This window comes from Maniola hyperantus, chromosome 13 (assembly GCF_902806685.2).
Source record: "Maniola hyperantus chromosome 13, iAphHyp1.2, whole genome shotgun sequence".
NCBI lineage: Eukaryota > Metazoa > Arthropoda > Insecta > Lepidoptera > Nymphalidae > Maniola > Maniola hyperantus.
This window is the reverse complement of record NC_048548.1, coordinates 6,020,107-6,043,838: the sequence shown is the minus strand read 5'-3', so window position 1 is coordinate 6,043,838 and position 23,732 is coordinate 6,020,107. Positions and strand designations below refer to the sequence as shown.

The 23,732-nt window shown below is 36.7% G+C and overlaps 2 protein-coding genes across 2 annotated transcripts; both read left to right on the top strand.

Annotated features, from left to right (window-relative positions):
* Nucleotides 1–990: 990 nt before the first annotated feature.
* On the top strand, nt 991–12,625 carry LOC117987860 (protein I'm not dead yet-like). The gene is made up of 15 exons (XM_034974927.2): nt 991–1,032; nt 1,437–1,566; nt 2,363–2,515; nt 3,253–3,368; nt 4,252–4,366; nt 4,803–4,905; nt 5,246–5,306; nt 6,131–6,256; nt 7,045–7,159; nt 8,221–8,336; nt 8,718–8,809; nt 9,056–9,148; nt 10,512–10,705; nt 11,676–11,813; nt 12,351–12,625. The coding sequence occupies exons 1-15, from the start codon at nt 1,025–1,027 to the stop codon at nt 12,474–12,476; spliced, it is 1,686 nt and encodes a 561-aa protein (XP_034830818.1). The 5' UTR covers nt 991–1,024; the 3' UTR covers nt 12,477–12,625.
* A 307-nt stretch (nt 12,626–12,932) lies between these two features.
* On the top strand, nt 12,933–22,575 carry LOC117987450 (protein I'm not dead yet-like). Its single transcript, XM_034974466.2, has 15 exons — nt 12,933–13,018; nt 13,914–14,040; nt 15,195–15,347; nt 15,931–16,046; nt 16,587–16,701; nt 16,996–17,095; nt 17,484–17,544; nt 18,324–18,449; nt 18,692–18,806; nt 19,120–19,235; nt 19,635–19,726; nt 19,893–19,985; nt 20,329–20,528; nt 21,189–21,326; nt 22,457–22,575. The coding sequence occupies exons 1-15, from the start codon at nt 12,933–12,935 to the stop codon at nt 22,571–22,573; spliced, it is 1,755 nt and encodes a 584-aa protein (XP_034830357.1). The 3' UTR covers nt 22,574–22,575.
* The last annotated feature ends 1,157 nt before the right edge of the window (nt 22,576–23,732 follow it).

Here is a 23,732-nt window from a genome sequence, read left to right as displayed (position 1 = left end):
ATGTAAAACGTTAAAGGGTAAATATGATTTTGAGATTGTTATTATTACCTACAATAAAGCCAGCAAGAATAAATTAACAACAGCATAAATTCATTATCATCATGATCAACCCATCGCCGGCTCACTATAGAGCACGAGTCTCCTCTCAGAGTGAGAACGGTTTTAGCTATAGTCTACCACGCTGGTCATGTCTGGATTGGTAGACTTCACACCCCTTTGAGAACATTATGGAGAACTCTCAGGCATGCAGCTTTCCTTACGATGTTTTCCTTCACCGTTAAATCATTCAGTATGAATTACTTTAGATAAATTAAATAACTTTTACAAATAAAAACGTCAAGTTGTTCCTCCTTCAATCTTTCTACCACAGAACAGCGAAAAACCGTGAATGCATCATTCTATGGTCGACATCCCAATTACTCACATGAAACATTTTTATTCAACTTTCCTGATATGAACCGCAAAGGTGGAACGCCCTCCCAGCGCGGTTTTCCGTCACTTAGACTAGTAACTAAACTATCTTAAAGGAAGAGTGTTCCATCCCAGACATCATCATTGCTTTCCGACATGATTTTCGTTTTTTTATATTTTTTTATATTTTTATAACAAGCGTAGGTACACCAAATATTTACATTATTTTTTTCTCGCCAAACTGGTGAGCCAGTTTGTTGGCGAGCTGGCGCTCCTTAAATATAACTAGAATCTACGTATTAAATTGTACTTATGTATGTAAACTTATATTCTAACTTCAATTCTAACGTTAAAATCACGTAGAGTAGAAGTTAAAATATTTCTGGCCGTAAACATAGTTCTTATAACTAGTTCTATTTAAATTTTTAAATGAAAACACATTCTGCTGATTCTGCATTTAAACGTCAAAAATACTTCATTCTTTCTATTATTTTCACTTGAGCATATTTGATTTGAATTATTATTTATACCAATAAATATAAATAGTATTAAGACAAGTGTAAATTTTACCTCGATGAAATTTAATGGATAATTACTGCCAACAAAATAAAATATGTTTTCGTAAGTAGAATTAGTTTAGATTTCCATCGTATTTTGGATAGGTACGTTGGGTTTGTACCAATTTCAACGGTGACTATACGACTATTATAAAAAAAGCGAAAAGAGTCGATAAGTAGGTATAAATATTTGTTAACTAGCTAATGCCCGCGACTTCGTACGCGTGCATTTAGATTTTTAAAAATCCCGTGGGAACGTGGGATGAAAAGTAGCCTATGTCACTCTCCAGGTCTTTATATCTATACCCATGCAAAAAATCACGTCAATCCGTTGCACCGCTGCGACGTGATTGAAGGACAAACCAACAAACCAATAAACCAACAAACAAACACACTTGCGAATTAATAATAAGGGTACTGACTATCGTGCAAGCATAATAATTAAAACTAGTATTATTTTGTTTTTAGATCAGCCGAAGAACCACGCTTAACTAACAAGGATAAGTTGAAACTATTCCTCATAGTACATTGGCGAGGAATAATATGTGTGTTTGTTCCTCTTCTTTTCGTGGTTATATTATTGCCTTTCCCTCCTCAGGTAGGTACTTCTACTTACAATTTGTCTTTGCCATTTTACTAAGCAGAAAACGATTTTTGGTCTTTTGGTCAACTTAATTCCTACTAGGTACACAGATTATACAGCTTAGTACCTTCAAATTAAAAGCAAATAATATTAATAACCCTGAAAAGGCTCAGGTTTAATCTGGTGGAAGGTTGATATCGACAAAGAAATGCCGCCAAGCTATTAAATGTTTCAGTGCTATGCCACATAGAAACCGTTTAGGGGTAATTTATAAAACTTGGCTTCTTATCCTTTCTAAGTTAACCCGTTTCCACTTTAGACCAGTTGGCTTCACAGTCAAAGGCTAACTTGTCACCGAAATAAAAACACACACACACTCACATACCTTGGTCAAAATGTTTCCTAGGGCAAATGGAAAATGAATGATTATTATACCTATGCTTTGTCTGAAAATTTGCCCTGCAGTGTCAAATACTGAGACTGTAGCCTTTTTAGCTAAAACACGAAGTCTGTTTCTTCTTTGTCAAAATCAATTTATATTTTCTAATGTGTAGTTTGTTTAGTTAAATTTTGTAGTAGTAATATATAGGCTTATTGCAGCAAAATACAGTAGGAATAAAAACAAGAAGGTAGGCCTTATCACTTACCGACTCGTAAGTGAACTTTTAAAGGCAACCCGAGCGTATGAACCTAAACTGGATGTATTTTCTAACATTTTTGTACGTTTTTTTCAGAGGTTTTTGCCCCTTCCCTACTCTCCGTTCCCTTCATTTAAGTATTAATAAATACCTACTTCATTACATTGTTTCAGCCATACCAATGGACCGCTTACTGCTTAATGGTTATGGCTGTGTTCTGGGTATCTGAATGTATTCCTTTAGCTGTAACATCGTTCTTGCCGATAATTGTCTTCCCATTGGCTGGAGTTTCAGGGACAGTGGATGTTTGCAAATGCTATATTAATGTAAGTTAAAATATAGACATATAGACAAAAATATTATAGGTAATTCATAGAAAAATCAGCTTCGACTTTTGCATTAATTACTCGTAATTTTCTCTATTGAACTAACATTATTTTATTTTACTGATAGGTACTGTGATCGAAGGTGATATTGCTATCTATACTGATATTATACTTAAATGTGATTTTTATCACAGACATAGAGACAGCTTACATCCTGGTGATAGACATAGGCTATTTTTTAGCCCGGAAAAATCAAAGACTTCTCACGGGATCTTTATAAAACCTAAATCCTCGGGGACGAAAACGCGGACATTATCTAGTAAATTATAAAATAATTAAATTCTAGCTCATGTCCGCGACTTCGTTTGTGTGGAGTTAGGTTTTCAAAAATTCCATGGGAATGCTTTGATTTTCCGGGATGAAAAGTAGCCTATGTCACTCTCTTTAACTATACCCATGCAAACAATTGCGTCGATCTGTTACTTCGTTGCGACGTGATTGAAGGACAAACCAACAAACAAACACACTTTCGCATTTATAATATGGGTAGTGAATAATATATGAGTAGTTATAAGAATGTTGCCAAAACTACCATTTTTCCTAAGAGTCAGGTGATGGCGATAACAGACTATTTGCGTCAACTTGAAACTAAAGCTGCAATCATTGGTTTAGGTACGTCTTCACCACTCGCTAATTCTGTATAAACTTTATCTAATGTAAACTTGTGTTTCTTTTAGGATTCTATCGTAATGTTTCTGGGAAGTTTAATTTTGGCATACTCCGTTGAGCAGTGTGGCTTGCACGAACGATTGGCTTATGTAGCGATTCGATCTATTGGATATTCACATGTCAGGTATTAATTTTCCAAGTCTACTTGGGTGAAATTTTAGTATTTTCACTTTCTGGAAGCTGAACACTTTGGAATGAATTTATTTATTTCATATTGTAGGGCAGCATGTGTCACTTTACTATATATCAAGACTCTAGCATCAGTCCCGAAAACAGGTTCTATTGAGAAGAGCCGACAGAAATTCAGTTGCTGTTGTGATTTAAAAAAACGACAATCTTTTTAATCTATTGTTATAGGCAAAAGTGATAATAAAAATTACAAAAAAGTAAATTAAGAGATGTTCCTAGAAGTGAATAGGGTAAATACATTTAATTACACAAGCTTCTGGGGTGTTGTTAAAAATATCTTCTTTATTTACACAAAACGAAAAACTATTGAAAAGAATCAGCTTAGAAAATTTATAATTTGGAAGGCTAGCTTTCATGCTATTCAGGCTGTATCAGATTGACGATTATGATCGCGGGATAGTAGAGGTGGTCGTGATCGCTAAAAGGATCCGGACTCCACCATAAAACGACTGTAAAGATTCATTTACAGTAGCTAGAAATTATGTTCACCGGCCTTTAGAATGAGATTTCGGCTTTGTATAGCGTAAAGAGTTGTCTCTATCACTCATACCTATGTGACCAGAAAGTTGTAACAATAAAGTAAAAAAGAAAGAAAAAGTGGACAGGGAAGCACTTATCTCTATAAGATATCTATCTCTACCAGAGACCCTTGGCAGTGCGAGAGGTTGTAAATGGAGTAGAATAAATAAAACAAAGATATAAAGTATTCATGAAAAAAGCCTCATGATATTGCCTTAGCATAAAACAGACTGCCGCAGCATGCCGCATTGTCGCATGTTGTTGCTCCGTCGTGAAACAACCTTAATATTTTTTTGTAGGTTATTACTTGCAATGAGTGTTGTAACAACTTTTGTCTCCATGTGGATCACAAATACGGCTGCCACCACGATGATGGTCCCTATCAACTTTGCTGTGCTGAAAGTCTTTGAAGATGTAAGATTTCTTTTATTAGCTACGCTCTGCGACTTTGACCACATAATTTAAGGTATCTAAACAGCTGTTATCTACCTTTTCTCAAATCAAAGTCTTTGTCTCAAATATCTTTTCTCATAATGTACTTTTTGTCATTTATTACGGCGGTTACGCACTCAATCCTGATGCTGCAGGGTACTGAACTCCTTAACTGGGGGATTGAAGGATATTTTGAGAAAAACTATGAGAAAATAACATTTTTAAGACTTTTATTAAAATTTTCTTTTCGCATAAAATTTGTTCATTCTGAGAAATGACAAAAAGGAATATTATGAAAACATATTTTTGAGAAAAGGCCATTAAGCGCTTAGATGGATTAAGGTATTTTAAAATGTTTTCCCGAGATAAATGAGGCTAACTAAGTAAGACACTAGTAAAACATTTACATATTTTTCAGCAAAAACTATTACGAATATATGATACAACAAGCGACGGAGAAAAGATTGCATCTGATATAACAATATGCTACTTTTGTGTCGCGACCTTCTCTGCAACAATCGGTATGTAGACACTTGTACCTGACAAAGACTGCCCTCGAAAAATGGTACAAGGAATTTATTTAAAAAAACTAAAAGTTTTTAGGAGGCATAATTTTTTGCAACATAATATTATATTGTTTTATTTTTTTGCAATTTACTCTATCTTTACCACTACTACTAAAATCACTACTTTTTTTTACAAAAAGTGCCTGTTCAGTTCTTGACCTATAAATAATATTTAAAAATCTTTCAAAGCAGTTTTTTTACTCAATGCCATGATTTTTTTAGACCTAACCGTTCTCTATATTTTTTTCGCCTCTCGGACTGCTCTCAAAATAATAACAACCTGTATTATTTTTAGGCGGTATTGGAACACTGGTTGGAACGGCAACTAATTTAGTATTTAAAGGGCTATTCATCACGTATGTATAATCTTTAAGATTGCCTTTGTAAGTCTAGATATCTCAAAATAGTCGGGGCCGCAAGTATCTTTTGAGCTGCACGAAACGCATTATCAATATTGAAAAATTTGTGACCTGAACAGGACGCGCCAGAGAAATAGATCACCAGATTTTCTCATTTTCTCCGGAACACCCTTTGCAGCCGAATCTTGTTGCTCTTGTAGGTTGTATCGCGATATTATGCGGTCATCAATCCTACTAATATTATAAATGTGAAAGTATGGATGTTTGGATATTTGTTACTCAATCACGCAAAAACGGCTGAACGGATTTGGATGAAATTTGGAATGGAGATAGATTATAGCCTGGATTAACACATAGGCTACTTTTTATCCCGGAAAATGAAAGAGTTCCTGCGGGATTTTGAAAAATGTAAATAAATGCGGACGAAGTCGCGGGCATCAGCTAGTCTAAATATAAAAAAGTAAATGTGACTGACTGACTGATGTTTCAACGCACAGCTAAAACTACTGGACGGATCAGTCTGAAATTTGGCATGCAGATAGTTATTATGATGTGGAGTTGTGGACATCCGCTAAGAAAGGATTTTTTAAAATTCAACCCCTAAGGGGGTAAAGTAGGGGTTTGAAATTTGTGCATTATTATCTAATATTAGTAGGAACTATTAGTAGGAATAAGCTAGTCTAGCTAATAAGCTAGGAATAAGTTTGAAATCCAAGATGACTATGGATTTAAACTTATTTCGTGGTTTATTAACGATAAACTATGGTAGGTAACTATGGATTATTTTATATTTCATCGTAAATATTTGTATTACTTTCCAGGGCATACCCAGAAGCTCCTGAATATTTATCATTTCCGAAGTTCTCTGCATTCGGAGTTCCATATATGATCCTTATGGTTACTTTTATGCTACTTAACATGTTAATAATGTATATTGGATTTCTAAGGTAATTTCTAGCTAACAAAATAGTTTTTAATTTACAAAAATTCACTGTAATATTTTCACTGTCTATCAATCGCAACTGAGCCAGCGTGGCAGACTATGGCCTAAAGTCTTCTTATTCTGAGAGGAGACCCGTGCTCAGTAATGTTTTGACGATGGGTTGATCATGATGCCCGTAAGAGTTGCGTCGTATTATAAAAATATTTTATACAGACAGAGTAAAAACTGCATTTTACTGAGTGACAAAATCACGACTGTTCCCGCTTGTCCACGGTCCACCAAGTAGGTAGAGGTAGAGGCCATTTTGCTGGACATCATTACCATTTACCTCTAGTAATTATGACAACTCTTTGGCTGTACTTACTTAGTCATGTTTGTACATAACTAGCTTTTGCTCGCTAGGTACTTCATCCAGATACTTAATAATATTATGTTATATTTAATGTTTTTGACGACCTCCCTGGCGCAGTGGTAAGCGCTGTGGTCTTATTAGTGGGAGGTCCCGGGTTCGATTCCTGGCAAGGATTTAAAATTTTAGAATTTCTAAATTTCTGGTCTGGTCTGGTGGGAGGCTTCGGCCGTGGCTAGTTACCACCCTACCGGCAAAGCCGTGCCGCCAAGCGATTTAGCGTTCCGGTACGATGCCGTGTAGAAACCAAAGGTGTATGGGTTTAATAAAAAATGCCATACTTCTTCCAGGTTAGCCCGCTCCCACCTTAGACTGCATCGTCACTTACCATCAGGTGAGATTGCAGTCAAGAGCTAACTTGTATCTAAATATTTTTTTTACAGACCTAAAAGTGAAGTTGCTAAAAAAAATAAAATTTCGCCGGAAGGATTGGAGGCAGCTAAACAAACTGTCGAGGCTCTTTACGCTAAATTAGGTCCAGTTTCATTTTGGGAAGCAGTGAGTCGATGTTTTTACTATACCTACCTAAAACTATTTCCCAGGTGTTTTATTAATGTTTATTAGATAATTAAGTGCCAGATTATACCTGTGACTTCCGCGTGGATTTACCTAGGACCTAGGTTTTTAAAAATCCAGTAGAAACTCTTTGATTTTCCATGACAAGAAGTAGTCTATGCCTCTATACCAAGTAGTTAGATGATGCATGAAACTTCGTCCATTCGGTTTCAGGTTATTTAAAATTCCCGTGGGAAGATTTTCTAGGACCAAAATAGTGTCCTTCCACGGGACACAAGCTATATCTGTACCAAATTACATCAAAATCGGCAAAACCGGTGAGTCGTGAAAAGTTAGCAGACAACCAGACACACACTTTTGTATTTATAATAAACTAGCTTATGCTCGCGACTTCGTCCGCGTGGACTACATAAATTTCAAACCCCTATTTCACGCCCTTAGGGATTGAATTTTCAAAAAGCCTTTATTAGCGGATGCCTACGTCATAATAGCCTATCTGCATGCCAAATTTCAGCCTGATCCGCCCAGTAGTTTCAGCTGTGCGTTGATAGATCAGTCAGTCAGTCAGTCAGTCACCTTTTCTTTTTATATATTTAGACTAGATGATGCCCGCAACTTCATCCGCGTGGATTTAGGTTTTAAAATCCCGTGGGAACTCGATTTTTCTTGATAAAAAGTAAGCTAGTATGTCCTTCCCCGGGATGCAAGCTATCGCTGTACCAAATTTTGTCAAAATGGGTTGAACGGATGGGCCGTGAAAGGCTAGCAGACAGACAGACAGATACACAGACGGACAGACAGACATACACACTTTCGCATTTATAATATTTGTATGGAAGTATGGATATATTAGTATGGATTGTTCTGTTTTGTTTAAAGAATATTAGTCATTTTAATCATCTCCAACTAAGCGTAAAGCTTTTACTTACTCCTGCCTTTTCAGTCCGCTAACCATTGAGCTATTGAGGCTCATAATAGGTAGATAGTTATTCATATGGATATATACTTAATGTGAATTATATTATTAAGGTTATGAATTTCAGATGGTAATCTTGTTATTTGGCGGTGCAATGGTAGCGTTCTTCTGTCGTTCTCCACAGATATTCACTGGATGGGGAGATTTAATAAAAGATTATTTCGAATTGACAGACGCTAAGTTGTGAGTTTTATTTTCAATTAATAAGTAACTCTCGAGGCAAAAAGTGTGTTGTTTGCCTTTTGATCCCTTCGTCTATCGGTCTGTGTCTGTACATGGACTTCCGTTAAAGAACTATGGTGTTACCATCGCAGCCATAGTTCGCGCTTGTTTTAAACAAATGCTTAAAAGAATCAAAGAAAAAAAAGCTGTTAGGTAATACCACTCTTTGAAACAGTCAAAAAAAAAAGTCAGTAAATATTATTTAGTTCAAAAAATATTTTTTGGTTTGGCTTTAAACAAGATGTTTTATTGCATAAGTTCGAGCATTCGTCTCTTGATCATCTCGTGGTATTATTAATTAATAACCTTAATATACATTATTATTTTCATGAATGTTTTCAGCGTTCGAGATTCAGCTCTAGCCGCTTTAGTTACATTTCTGATGTTCCTTTTACCATCGAATCTTTCATTTTTCCAGAACTGCAAAGCAAAATGTAAATATTATCTTATTTTTCATACTTTACGGGTACTTAAACAGCTATTTTGCTTAACGCAACTCTGCCGTAATGTGTCTTTATTATGCAGTCCAAAAATGATTACCACTTAGATATTTTTAGTGATATTAATGTTCTAAACTAACTAAAAATAGTTCAGTATTTTATACTTAGTATGGTTTAAGTTTGAATTAAAAATAATTACATTAATCTTTACCTTATACTTACCTATTTGTTTACTTTTAGTCTATGAAGATTTCCCGAAGAACAGAGTAAGGTCCGTTCTTGATTGGAAGAGCTTGATATCTGCATTGCCTTTTAGTTTTACTTTTCTTCTCGGTTGGTATTTTAAGTAGTTTATTTTAAAAAAAATTAAGGAAATATTAGGCTATTGACATATAATAATTATTGTGACTCACTTTGTACCACTATTGAAAAAAACTTTAGATTTTTTTTAGCATTATTAACAGTCACAATATGCAATGGTGGTACAATAGGCTACTTGACAATTTTTTTAAGTTGGTCTTAAATGGTTAATATTTGTCCTATTATATCAAAAAAATTAACACTATATTTTTTGCGCCCTAAAAACCGTAAAACTTTAATTTAAAAAAATATTTTTCTTAGACAGGTGAAAACACTGTCGGCCATGTTTGGCCGATAGATTATCTGTGCTCTGACGTCATGCATTTGTAAACAACAGTATAACCCTGTGGTTATACTGTTGTTTACAAATGCATCATCGTCAGAGCACAGATAATCTATCGGCCAAACATGGCCGACAGTGTTTTCACCTGTCTAAGAAAAATATTTATTTAAATTAAAGTTTTACGGTTTTTAGGGCGCAAAAAAATATAGTGTTAATTTTTTTGATATAATAGGACAAATATTAACCATTTAAGACCAACTTAAAAAAATTGTCAAGTAGCCTATTATTTGATATTACGGCGTAAAAAAGCGCTCTTTAGGAAACTATGCTTAACTGAAAAATTATTTAGGCGCTTTGGGCGATTTGGGATAGGTAAAAACTTAAAAGTCGCGTCACCAACATGCTAATTTTATTAGGTAGAAGTATTAGCTTATCCTTGACGCAGCTTAGTAAGTTTCAATTTTTAATGGAAGTATAAAATATGTTTTACTTCTGTCGATAGCCAACGCATGCAATTTTTTTTTCTATAAACAATTTTTCAGTGACTCGACGCTACATTATGGTTTGATTCGGAGTGAATGTTCACTCGAGTGATTGTCTCATTTTGATTGTCATTTTTGATTCACTTTGTGTTTAGACGTTTCATTTTGAGTAAAAGGTCTCTCTCTCTCTTTCTCTCTCTCTCTCTCTCTCTCTCCGGTCGTTCCTTCATTGCTGAAGATCGTGGTCCTGGCAACCTGCCCTCGAATGGATTATTTATCTGTTTCCATCGGTCTCTGTCGGTGGCCATTTTCGCAATGTGATAAAATCCACACCTGCTGGACTCCTTTAGCTGGTCGGACCACCTAGTTGGTGAGTGGCCTCTCAGACAGAGTAAAAGATAACGAATGAAAAACTGCTATGGACAATACGGCTATTTACGGCTGATGGCGATAGTCGGCACCGCTATCCTAGAAAACCTTAGCTATAGTTTTATACTACAGTCGTCATATTATTTATACCGTCGAATGATTCTGTGAAATTTTGAATTTTGATTTGATTGAATACTTTCAGGTGGTGGCTTTGCTTTATCCGATGCAGCTAAAAAAACTGGGTTAAATGATAAAATAGGAGACGTCTTACAACAACTGAAATTTTTACCGAACATATTGATCCTTTTGATAGTGATTATATTCGTTGTTGTTCTGACAAATATCGCGTCAAACGTGGCCACTGCTAACGTACTTTGCCCAATAAGTATGACGTTGGTAAGTTTCTCAGTTTTCATGTCCCTTGTTGTATTATCCCAACACTCTTATTTTATATCTATATACTATATATCTATACTTACTATACAATAAAACAGCTGTAGCAGGTCCAATTCTGTACATTGAAGATATTTTGAATTTTTTCGAGGGCATTCTATAATCGATACTGAAACCAAAACTGTAACTTTTTTCATTTTTGTCTGTCTGTCTGTCTGTCTGTTTGTTTGTCTGTATCACGGCCGCGCAACACACCGAAACTACTGAACCAATTCCAATTAAACTTGGTACGATTTGAGTTCATACTACGAGGAAGGGCAAAGGCTACTTTTTATACCAGAATTCAGCATGGTTCCCTTAGGAGATTAGGGATGAAAGTTAAAATGTATACTGATCTGTAATTCATTAAAGTGTAGTCCGATTTTATTCATTCTTTTTTTGTTTTTTGTTATTTTAAAGTCAATAATATAAGTTTCATTTTGTCCATACTACGCACAACGAGGCCTTAGAGCTAGCGCGCACCACGGTAAATTTCCGTACTTTTTTAGGGTTCCTTACCCCAAAAAGAAAAAAGGAACCATTAAAGGATCACTTTGTTGGCTGTCTGTCTGCCTGTCTGTCTGTCCGTCGTGTCTTTCCGTTTATCTAGAAACATGAAATTTGGTAGGTAGGTCTTATAGCACAAGTAAAGGAATAAATCCGAAAACCGTGAATTTGTGGTTACATCACAAAAAAATTAAAATGTGTTCATGAACAAATAATTAGTTTTACAATTTTCAAAGTAAGATAACTTTACCAAGTGGGGTATGCTTTGAGCAAAAGTGAATTTGTTTTTTTTGGTAGATTTTCATAAGATTACATTAAAAAGGATCTTCAAAAACACAAAATCGTATTGTTTTATTTCATTCCATAGATATTTTCAACGGTAATTTTATAACAATACACATTAGTTTACTATAACAATATTTTCCAGGCCAAGGAAATCGGTCAAAATCCACTATGGTATGTAATAGCCAGTGGATTTTCCGCATCTTACTGCTTTATGCTGCCAATAGGAACACCAGGCAACTTGGTTGTGCAGAGTGCTGCTAAGATACCTACGATGAAAATGGTTAGTAACTGACTTATTAATATTTACGAAGAAAGGTCGGTGCGGATTTGGTTTGGTTTCTGCTGATGTTATCAGATTTTTTTTCATACTCCTGCAAATTGTCTCTTTGGATGCTACTTAATTATAAGCATAAGAAAGCTCAGATTCACTCAGCGGGCGATAGAGAGATCTATGCTCGGAATTTTTCTACGTGATCAAATGAGGAGATCCGTAGGAGAACTAGTCAACAACGTTGTCAACTAGTCTCAACGGGTTGCGAAGCTCAAGTGGTAATAAACAGGGCACATAGCTTGGAAAACCGATAGACGTTGGGGTCTGGAGGTGCTGAAATGGTGACCTCGCACCGGAAGGCGCAGCGTCGGAAGAACCCCCACTAAGTGGACGGACGAGATCAGACGAGTCGCAGGGAACAACTGGATTTGGGCGGCGCAAGACCGTGGGAAGTCCTTACAAGAGACCTATGTCCAGCAGTGGACGTCTATCGGTTGATAATGATGATGATGATGATTGGTTACTTTATTAATTATTTAATTTCAGATGAAAGCCGGTTTGGGACCTACAATATCAACAATTATTATAACTTGGCTCGCTGTGTACTTCTATGCTCCTTTAATTTGGCCAGATCTTCACAGTCTGCCTGATTGGGCTAAATCTAAAGTATAGTCACTTTAGACAAAATGTCAAAAATCTGACACGTCGGTAGGAATAGAAACTGTTTTAAACATTAAAATTAACTGGAGATTTGTTTTATGTTAAACAGTATAATATATTATTTTGTTTTGTTTAAGTTAGAGATTTAGACTTTAGTTTGCATAATTTTTACTATAACAATTATTTATTATCGCTTTTTATTAAAAATATAGATTTGGCTTAAAAGTACCTATATTTAGTTTTATTCTCATTTTACCCCTATTTAGGTAACCCCCTTAGCACAGTTCACGATAGTTCGGGAACTTCTAAAAAACGTCTACCACTATGCCAGGAAGGCTGTTAAACCTATGGCTAAAACCATCGATATATTAAAACATAATATGTTTGAGAATTTAAATCAAGACGTCATGACCAACCCGTTTAAGGCATCTACTAACCCCAGCCTTTCAAAAAAGTATATCAGTAAAAATGGAGAACGTTCCCAGCGAAGTGTCTGTACCAGCTGCCGCCAGTGACAATGTTCCTGAGAAAGACGAAGAAAACGCTAACGCTCCGTTAGTATCTCTGACAATCAGACCAATCAATCAGTCAGTAGCATCCACTGATAGATAAAGGCATTTTCGAGAGGGCCCACCAAACATCTGCCTTTCTCATCTAACCGCTTTGCACCATCTTCTTCACATTATTTAGTTCATCGGACTAGAAGTCGTCTTACACTACGCCCACCAATACGACGTAGTGTCTACTTCAGAACACTTTTGCCCCATAGGTTGTTAGTTCTGTGACAAACATGATCTACTCACTTCCACTTCAATTTGTTCATTCTATGAACTATGTCGGTCACTTTATGCTATGAAAACGACAGAATCCTAAATCCTAAAGACTAGACATAGTCAGCTAGAACATATTATGGCATATATTATTTGCTGTCTTTAAACGGATTTAAAATAATTGGCAAAATCCGTCCGAGATACGTTTTGTGTCTTAAGAAAACCGATACATTCGCATACAATAGCATAACCTTTAATCTAAAGACGTCGACATTTCGCTACCGCGTGCAGTATGCCTCGGTATACATAGAGTGAACCCACACGATGCGTTGTGTTGGTGGTGAGGCGCGGCGCGGCGTATGAGTGGTGCCGCTGCGTCATCCTACATAGAAATCACTGTACCGTGCCACACGATGCGTTGCGACGTCGTGCGGCGCCGCACCGTACGCGCAACGGAATTGAGACCAGAGGACCAGACCGAGGCGGGCAGGGGTAGTGCGGTGCAATATCTACTCGTGTGGCTGTACTTTCTGCCGGAGCGGCTACGCAGTGTCCGTGTGGCATCCAATACTGAAATCTACATGCAGCGGTGCGGCGCCGCAACGACCGAAAATGCACCGTGTGGCCTTAGTCTAAAGGCATAAATGTACTAAAAACTAAAACCTATAATTTTTTTTAGAGACGATGTTCCACGACTTACGATCAAGGAGAAATTGCGCTTGTTTCTTCGTAACCATTGGCGTGGTATATTTTGCTTTGTTGTACCATTCGTGTTGATACCAATACAGCTGTCCTTTCCACCAGAGGTAATTTCACTAGTCGTTGGGGGGAAAAAAATAGAGATGAAGAAAAACACAGTTCAAATAAAATCCCACTTGAAAACACACTAACAATAACTCCAGTTAAAAGAAAACACATGTGAAAGAAAAACAACTAACGAAAACATTATGCTTAAAAAATCTAGTTTCAACATAATTGACGGAGATAGTTGTCTGGATTAATGGGTATTCGTAATTTCTAAAATGGCTATGTCTGTTCTGGTGAGGCTATTGCTATGGCTATTTAACACTATCGGCAACCGGTTATGGATATCCCTTTCACAGACTGCATTGTCATTTATGAGATTATAATCAAACAATGACTTATGCTTGACTTAAAAAACGTTATATACCCTATCTGCGGACTTAAGTTAGTATTAGATCTCTCTCTGTTACGTAATCCTATACAAATCGTAGAGCAAAAAGTTTCAGTGGGCGTTAACCATTTCGAGACTCCAACCAACTCCAACCCTCAATGGGTTTTTTTATTAATTAGAGCGTATTACTGCTCCAACCAATCACAAACATGTTCTTACAAAACATTCGAATTTCAATTCTAAAATGTTTTCTAAAACATTCGAAATTCAATTAGAAAACACAATTAGAGCTAACCAATCCGCAAATATTTACCAATCCGCACATGGCCAGCTTGGTAGGCTATGGCCAAAACCCTTCTCACTCTGAGAGGAGACCCGTGCTCTGTAGTGAGCCGGCGATGGGTTCATCATGATGATGATGATGAATTAGAGCTAACGCGCACCACGGAAAATTTCCGTCGTTTTTTTTTTCGCAAAATCTGCGAACTATTAATAGAACTACGCACTGCGGAATTAATTCCGCACCGGATTTTGAAAGGTTAAAATTCAAAGCGGATTTTAAAACGCACCACAACTCACCGCACCGTGGTGCGCGCTAGCACGTTTGTGATTGGTTGGTGAATCAAAATTGTTATCCCACCACTGCCCACTGAGATTTTTCACTTTATCATTTTTATGGGAACAGTAGAAAGCGCAATACTAACTTTATTCCTCGGATAGTGTATAGTTAAAAGACAACGCAAGTAAAAGCTATACTTAAAAGCAAACCTAAATTATTCTCACAGCCACCAGACCCAGGTAACTTGTATGATATAATATTTACAGAAATATCAATGGTGTGCCTATACTCTGGTGCTAATGGCGGTGTTTTGGGTCGCAGAGTGTATACCCTTAGCTGTCACATCGTTTTTACCGATTGTCATATTTCCATTGACTGGCATTATGAGTACAAGTGAAACTTGTGCCTGTTATATGAATGTAAGTATCATAATCTTTCCTCTTCTCTGATCTCTATAGAACAATCCATGTGGTGAAACTGCAGTTTTTATATTATTTATTGTAGCGAAATCCGTGGATTTTTCCACGGATTTCGCACGCTTGATAATAGTTATGGAGCCCTGACCACCGGAAGCTTATTTCGTCTTCCGCTAAGCTCATTTAATTGTATTTTTAATAAAATATGTTTCCGTTTGTTTTGTTTCTGTTATTAATTTTTTTGTTGTTTCTATTATTTTATTTATTGTTTCTGTTGTTTTATTTGTCGTTGTTTCTGTTAAGTATTTTATTTTTCTATGAAACTTCTAGAAAATCTTTGTGAACTAAGCTAAGCGTACCTAGTTTATTTTAATGTAGATAACGGGCAACGGACCCAATAGCACGGGTCGTGGTCACGACGACGGGACTGTCCCGTCGTGACCACGACCCGTGCAATTGGGTTGAAATATCGACCAATAAAAACATCAAATTGATCGTGGTATGTACACGTTATCTAAGTACATTAAAATGTATCGTTAAGCCGTTAACGACTAACGTAACGAAACGTTCTCATATGTAATTTCAGGATACGATCATGATGTTCTTGGGGAGTATGTGGCTTGCATATGCTGTTGAGCAGTCAGGCCTACACATGAGGCTAGCCGTCTGTGCAATCCGCTGTGTTGGCTACTCTCACTACAAGTAAGTTTAAGTTACAATACTGCCGTGGCAATCAAGATGGCTGGAATGGGAAGCGGTGATAGCCTAGTGGTTAAAGACGTCGGCCTCATATTCGGGGGGCCCGGGTTTGATCCTCCTCTAGCTTTTCGGAGTTATATGCGTTTTAAGAAATTATAATATACTACTTGTTTTAACGGTAAAGGAAAACATCGTGAGGAAATCTGCATGTCCATAATGTGTGTGATGTTGCAAATCTGCACTTCGACAGCGTGGTCGACTATGGCTGACTATGACTTGTTATTCTTAGAGGATACCTGTGCTCAGTAATGAGCCGGTGATTAGTTGATCATGATGATGATGAATCAAAAGTCAGAAAATATAGAGAAAATTCGACTGATTCGAAAATATAGAGAAAAGTCAGAAAATATAGAGAAAATTAAACACCATTTTCGAGAAAATGGTGTTTAACTTTTGTTCCAATAAAATTATTTGGTGAAAACATTTTGTGAAAAAGCAGCGAATACCTACATGCGATTTTCATGCATGAATTCTTTGTTCTAGGTTATTATTTGCAATGTCATTCATCACAATGTTCATTTCGATGTGGATCACTAACACTGCAGCTACCACCATGATGGTTCCAATTAACTTTGCATTATTGAAAGTGTTTGAAGACGTAAGTGAAGTCAGTAGATACTTTACTATGTGTTTATTTGATGACAAGCTACTATGACCTCAAGTCAATGACAAATGTGGTACCTACTATGATGGATGAGAATTCTTAGATTCGGATTGGAGGCACTGCCTCCAATCTGAATCAAAGTAACCGCTTGTACTGTCTGTGTTGAACACTATAATCCAAAATTATAATCCAAAACCACAGGGCCATCCATTGCGCAAGGGAAGTCATCAAAAGAATATTAGCAGGTCATAAATAAATAGGTTAATCTCATCTTCAATTCATTTTCAGCATGATTTGCTAAAAGTCTACGACACTGGAGTAGGAGAAAATGTTGCATCCGACATAACCACTTGCTATTTCTGTGCAGCTACATTTTCAGCGACTATCGGTAATTATCTTAATTCACACGCCGCGGTGAAAATGAGATACATAAGACGGGCGCGATAAACTCACGCAAAGATGGCATATTGAACGCGCGTGTACGTCTACCTATAATAGCGACAGGTCGTGATGGCAATCGGGATATTAGTGTGGGGTTGCAGGTATGCGGGGCCACCGCCGATTGCCATCTCGACCTGTCGCGTACTATTCGATTTGTGATACATGACGTTATTAAGCTGTAGCGAGCACTTTCAGTGTGAACTAGCACTCTCCAGTGTGAATGCCTTGTTACAGACAGCGCAAACAGATTTGCATTTTTGAACATGATTTTCAGTTTCAGCTTTTAACTTTATTGAAATTGAGCACACAAAAGTACTTTCTTATTTTAATTTCAGGTGGTATAGGAACTCTAGTTGGTACGGCCACTAATTTTGTATTCAAAGGATTATTCACAAGGTAAGTTTCTAATTAATATCCATACTAATATTATAAATGCGAAATTATGTCTGACAGTCTGTCAGCTAGCCTTTCACGGCAAGCCGTTCAACCGATTTTGACGAAATTTGGTACAGATAACTTGCAGAGATTGCAAAGGAAGGACATAGGCTACTTTTTATCCCGGAAAATCAAAAAGTTCCCACAGGATTTTTAGAACCCTAAATCCACGCGAACGAAGTCGCGGGCATCGTCTAGTACTAACATAAATTAGCATATTCCTGAGGCTTTATCGGCGTGGATTTAGGTTTTTTAGTGATCCCGTTGGAATTCCTCGAAATCCTTTCTTAGTGTGGGTCTAGACTCTATAGGTAACCTAACCAGTCTCCAGCACCTTGGGATAGCGACGTATATAATCTCTTAATGTGCCTTGCTTATTACCTCTCCAGCTTCGCAACCCGTTGAGCTAAGTCGGTTACTTTTGTTTTTTCACAAATATCGTCATTTCTGATTTAATCACGTAGAGAAACTCCGAGCATTGCTCTCACCATCACCCGCTGAGTGACTCAGCTTTCTCATGAGGCTTTCTTATATTAATAGCGTCCAAAAATGCAAGTCACATGATAGTTAAGTGATTACCACTACTCATGAACATCTATAGCACCAGAGGCGCCATTGTGTTACCAGTTTTTGAAGAGCTGTTTATCTGTACTACAAAATAACACCATAATATTGAGAGAACATAGAAGCTGGGTCCACAATCAGAATCAGAAATTCTCTTTGTTGTCTATATATTACAGGATGTATCCAAATGCTCCAGAATATCTGTCATTTCCAAAGTTCGCCGCTTTCGCCATACCATACATGTTGATAATGGAAATATGTGTCTATTTGTATCTTATTGTGTTATACTTTGGTTTCTTAAGGTAAAAAACAATAACTTATAAATCATACTGTATTAATATCATTATGTTTACACCTCTCTATTTTATTAAGAGCAAACTGTACCTAAGCCACAAAGTAGTTGGTGGGAGACGCCTTAAATTAGCACTATTTTTATATTGCATGAGAGCAAGGGATCCGTGGAATATATTTAGGTGCTCAAAGTGGAATAATTACAGATAAGTTGGTAGTTCTGTAAATACAGCCTACTTATTTTTTCTTTCAGACCTCACAGTGCGGCTGCCAAGAATGCTAAAATGCCTATTGTAGGCATAGAAGCTGCAAAAAAAGCTGTTGAAGAAAAATATAAAGCTTTAGGCCGTATTACAATTTGGGAAATAGTAAGTTTAAGTATTGGTCAATATTCAATCTATAAAAATATTGAATACATATATAGTATGCGACAGGTCGAGAAGAATATTAACCTACAAACGCTGATCCAAGCGTCAGGTGACCCAAGATCGCTCAACGACTACTAAGCCTAGCCATTCAGCGAGACAATAACGCCAGTGTATTTGAGCAAATTCCCACTAATGACCACTTGGACAGTGTATATTTTTTGTAAATATAATTTTTGGAGGAAATTGTTGTATAATTTATTTTCATGTAGGTATCTAGATATTAAATTTAAAACTGATTTACTTTTTGTTTCAGCTTGTCATTATTTTGTTCAGCATCGCTATATTACTATTTTTTTGCCGATCTCCTCAAATATTCACGGGTTGGGGCGATGCTATTCCTGAATATTTTCATATTAAAGACAAGAAATTGTAAGTTTTCGCTAATAAGAGCTGCTCAAACGAGCCTACTGTAGCTGCAATGCATACTTCCATACTTAATAATATTATAAATGCGAAAATGCGTCACTCTATCTGTCTGTCTGCTGTCTTTTCTATCCGTTTGACCAATTTATATGAAAAGTATATGGATAGCTTGATTCCAGGAGACTGACATAAGCTACTAATTGTTGTAGTGTATTGAGTCGGAAAATCAAAGAGTTCTCACGGGATTTTACAAAACCTTAATCCACGCGGACGTAGTCGCGGGCATCGTTTAGTATAATACTATTTATATCTATAATTACTACCGTATCTACTTCGTAAAAATGAAGTTCATAATATTCACAATCTAGGAATTCAGTGTGTAGTAATTTTACTTTTTTATTGCAGCGTAAAAGATTCGGCGGCAGCCGCGATAGTAGTGTTTTTTATGATACTATTGCCATCTTCACTGACATTTTTTGAAAATTATAGAGCTAAACGTAATGTATTTTTTTCTATTCACTTTTTTAATTAATCACATAATCACATGCTCTTATGTTTTAAGTAAAAGAAATAGATAGGCGGGAATATTATTATTTCCGCCTATCTATTTCTATTTACTTTAAAATTTTTGGATTGGTAGGAATTTGTTATGCACTTTTTCAGATCACGGTGACTTGCCAGATAAAAGCATTCCATCGGTCCTTGATTGGAAGAAATTGAACGAAGTCATGCCCTATAGTTTTATGTTTCTTTTGGGTAATTTGCGCGTTATTTCATCAACCCAAGGTTGTCTCGTTTTTACAGGTCTCCTCTAAAAACGAGACGGGCTTAGGCCATATAATGCATCACGCTGACCAAGTACGGATTTTACACACTCTAAAGAAACATTATGGAAAATTCTCAAGCCTGTAGGTTTCCTTCACCGCAGTAGCAAGTGATATCTAATTGCTTAAAACGCACGTAAGCCTGAAAATTTAGGTAAGTGCCCGGGATTGAACCCCGGATACCAAATAGAGGCCGACATTTTAACCACTAGGCTATCACAGTTATTTATCGCCTTTCAAATATATAGGGATAATATTATGTAGTAATTTACCAGGTGGCGGATTTGCTCTTTCGGAAGCGGCGAAAAAAGAGTATACGGATTTGAATGGTAAAATTGGAATGATGCTGAAACATTTTAAGCATTTGCCAAATCTAATCACAATTCTCCTCGTGATTACATTCACTGTCTTCACAACGAATTTTGCGTCTAACGTGGCTGTTTGTACCGTCATTGCCCCTATTGTGATGCAACTGGTTAGTAGCTTAGTATCAGTGAACGATAAAACATAGAAAAATTCGTAACAAAATATCTACCTTGGTGGGCGGTGCATATTATATACTCTAATATAGTGGTTTCTTGTATTCAATTCAATTGTAATTCAGTAACTGCAGTACTGTTACATTGAGTTGGTCAATCACAGCAACGACTATAGTGTCACATGACATAAAGTATGAATCAATCATGAGCCTTTTGCGATATATGCTTATAACAGACGTGAGTTTGTGACCCTTATTTGACTGTAAATACTTGTTAGAAATGCAGTTTCTATGATTTGTCGTTCATTGTTTGGTATGTATTTCTTTTTTGAAATGCCATCTAAGCATTTTTATATCATAGTCCGTACAAAATGGCTTTTTACGCACCATTTTAACTCTATGGGTCAACAGCTGTCATATCAAAAGTGCGGTTCACCGTAAGTTCACCATTAAAATAAGAACTAAAATCTAGTTTTGACATCGAATTTGACAGGTAAAGTTAAAATGGCGCATGAGAAGTAATTTTTTACGCATTATATAACAATTATTTCAATCGTATGTCAATACATAAAACTATTTGTTATTATAAAGACTTGCCTCCACCTTACTGCGTCTGTATGCGTTAGCCCTAAATAATCACTATTCTTATGATAACAGGCAAAGGAAATAAATGAAAACCCTCTTTGGTACAACATAGCGGCAGGTTTTTCTTCCTCATACGCGTTTTGTTTGCCAGTTGGTACACCAGGGAATCTAGTTGTACAAAGTGCTGCAAATATACCAACATCGAAAATGGTTCGTTTATACGCTATTTACATATACTAAGTTCGCCGCACTGGCAAGAAAACGATGACAGCGATTCTGTAAACAAACTCTTGTATAGTACGTACAAAATGACTCCTCACGCGCCATTTTAATTCTATGGGTCAACTGTCATGTCAAAAGTTACGCGTTATACGGTTCACCTTTAAAATAAGGACTAAAATATTACTTTTGTCATGACAAACTGTCAAAAAGTTAAAATGGCGCGTGAAAAGTCATTTCGTACGCATTATAGACATATGAGACTTGGGAGTGGTCACAATAACCGAAACGACGGTGATGTGGCCACCACTTAAGGTCTGTACGCACCTAAGCTGCGCTGCGCGTCACTGATGCTCGTCGCGGCACAGATCGTCAAAATATTATTTCTATCATTTTGTATGGCGCATATCGCACTAGAGCGGCGCTGCACAGCGCTTCTCCGCGCGTTGCCGCGCGTCGCGGTTGGGAGAATATTGTGAAGCGCAGCGAAGCGACGCGCGGTGCAGCGACGCTAGTGCGACATACCCAGCGGCGCGTCGCGTCGCTTCAGAATGCGTACGGCGCTCGAATAAGATACACGCGCATCGAGTTAAGTATTTAATGTATAGGCGTGATAGACCTCAAAATAAATAACGTAGTTTTAATTTTTGGCACATGACGGGCTCTTAAAAGTATATCCTCAAAATTCCCAACCCCTAGGATGTCGGCTTCCACCCTTTCCCTCTTCAATGTCGCTCATCTTGCGACGTTGTTGTTCGTACGCGATCGGGCATAGAAGTGACGCGCAAGTGACGCGAGATGCCGCGTATTGCAGTTGTAGTGCGGTAGGTACCGTGAGCGGCCTTAAGTGACGCTTTCTGCAGTCGGACTGAAGCGACGCGCAGCGCAGCTCAGGTGTGTACAGATCTTTAAGTTTATTTTAACAATATCGCTGTCGAATCGTCGTCCCCATAACAGTGCGATGTGGTGCGGTCTGGGCCTAAGATAAACATATTAAAATTTATGAAACTATTATTATTTAACATTTTTGTAGGTGCCTACTTGGGCGACCAAGCTTCGCTCAGTGAGTTTTTTTAATTATAACTTCTTTATTTTTATTTATTTATTCTTTATTTTTTCAGATCAAAGCAGGCATTGGGCCAACAGTGACAACAATCATTATAACATGGTTTTGTGTTTGTTTTTGGGCTCCAGTTGTTTGGCCGGATTTAAAATCATTACCAGATTGGATAGAATAAAATTAAGATACACTGCATAATACTTGATTTTGTTTTATTTCACAAACGCCTTTAGCACACCAACCGGAGTGTAGGGACACCAACTTTTATTAGTGGATAGGAAGCTTATGGTTATTGTGAAAAAAAAACAAAACAATAATACTGAAAACTAATTTATTAAAAGAAATTTGGAGCGAGTCTTTTACAACAAAATTAGGTAAGGTAATAAGTTCTAGCTTATGTAGATATTTAACTACACCGCAATTACATGACACACTGTAGGTACAGTACACTGTACTGTGCCGAAAGTAATATACAATCAGCCTTTAGAAGTTTAGAATGACATTTCGGCTTTGTAGAGCGTTGTCTCTGTCACTCATGCCTATTGACGTTTTGTCGGTCTCAACGACAGGGCCAACGCTCTACAAATCTGCTATCTCCTATAAAGGTTGATGTACATTACTTTCGGCCGCGTACTGTACCCACTTATGCTGGCTAACGTGACATATAAGCGTTTTCATAATATGTGTCATATTAACGGGACAAGCAAACGTACAGTAGCCGGCAAGAAATATTGTACATCGACCTTTAAAAAGATTTTTGATTTATTTTATATAGATATTTTTTATAAGCTTGCGGGATTAAAAGAAGCCGATATCCATCTCCGGAATGGAGATGGATATCGGCTTCTTTTCATCCGCAAAATCAAAGAGATTTTTAACGCAGACGAAATCGCGGGTATCATTTAGTTTATGTTATTAGTATGAATTAATTGAACTCCAGACTTACGTTTTTTAACTTGAAAACTTAGGTACACTCAAGATCCTGTTATTAAAAGTAAAGTAAGTACTTACTACAGGTACCTACGTAGGTACATCTATTGTTCGGCCCTTAAGAAATAAAACAATTTTTTATTATAATAAACAAGGAAAAAACTAAGGATTCCCCTTAAAATATGCAAAACTATAATTATAAAAATCTATAGCTTATTAAAAACCTATAGGTAAGTAGCTGTTTGATATTATAGTAAAATTATGAAGACCTCAATTTTTATAGATAGATAAGTATATGATACAGCGTATAACATTCACTATAACGTAATTTACATAACATTTCCATGAAAAGACTATTGAAATCATAATATTACAACTCAAAAACTGACAAAAGCATAATTGAGGTA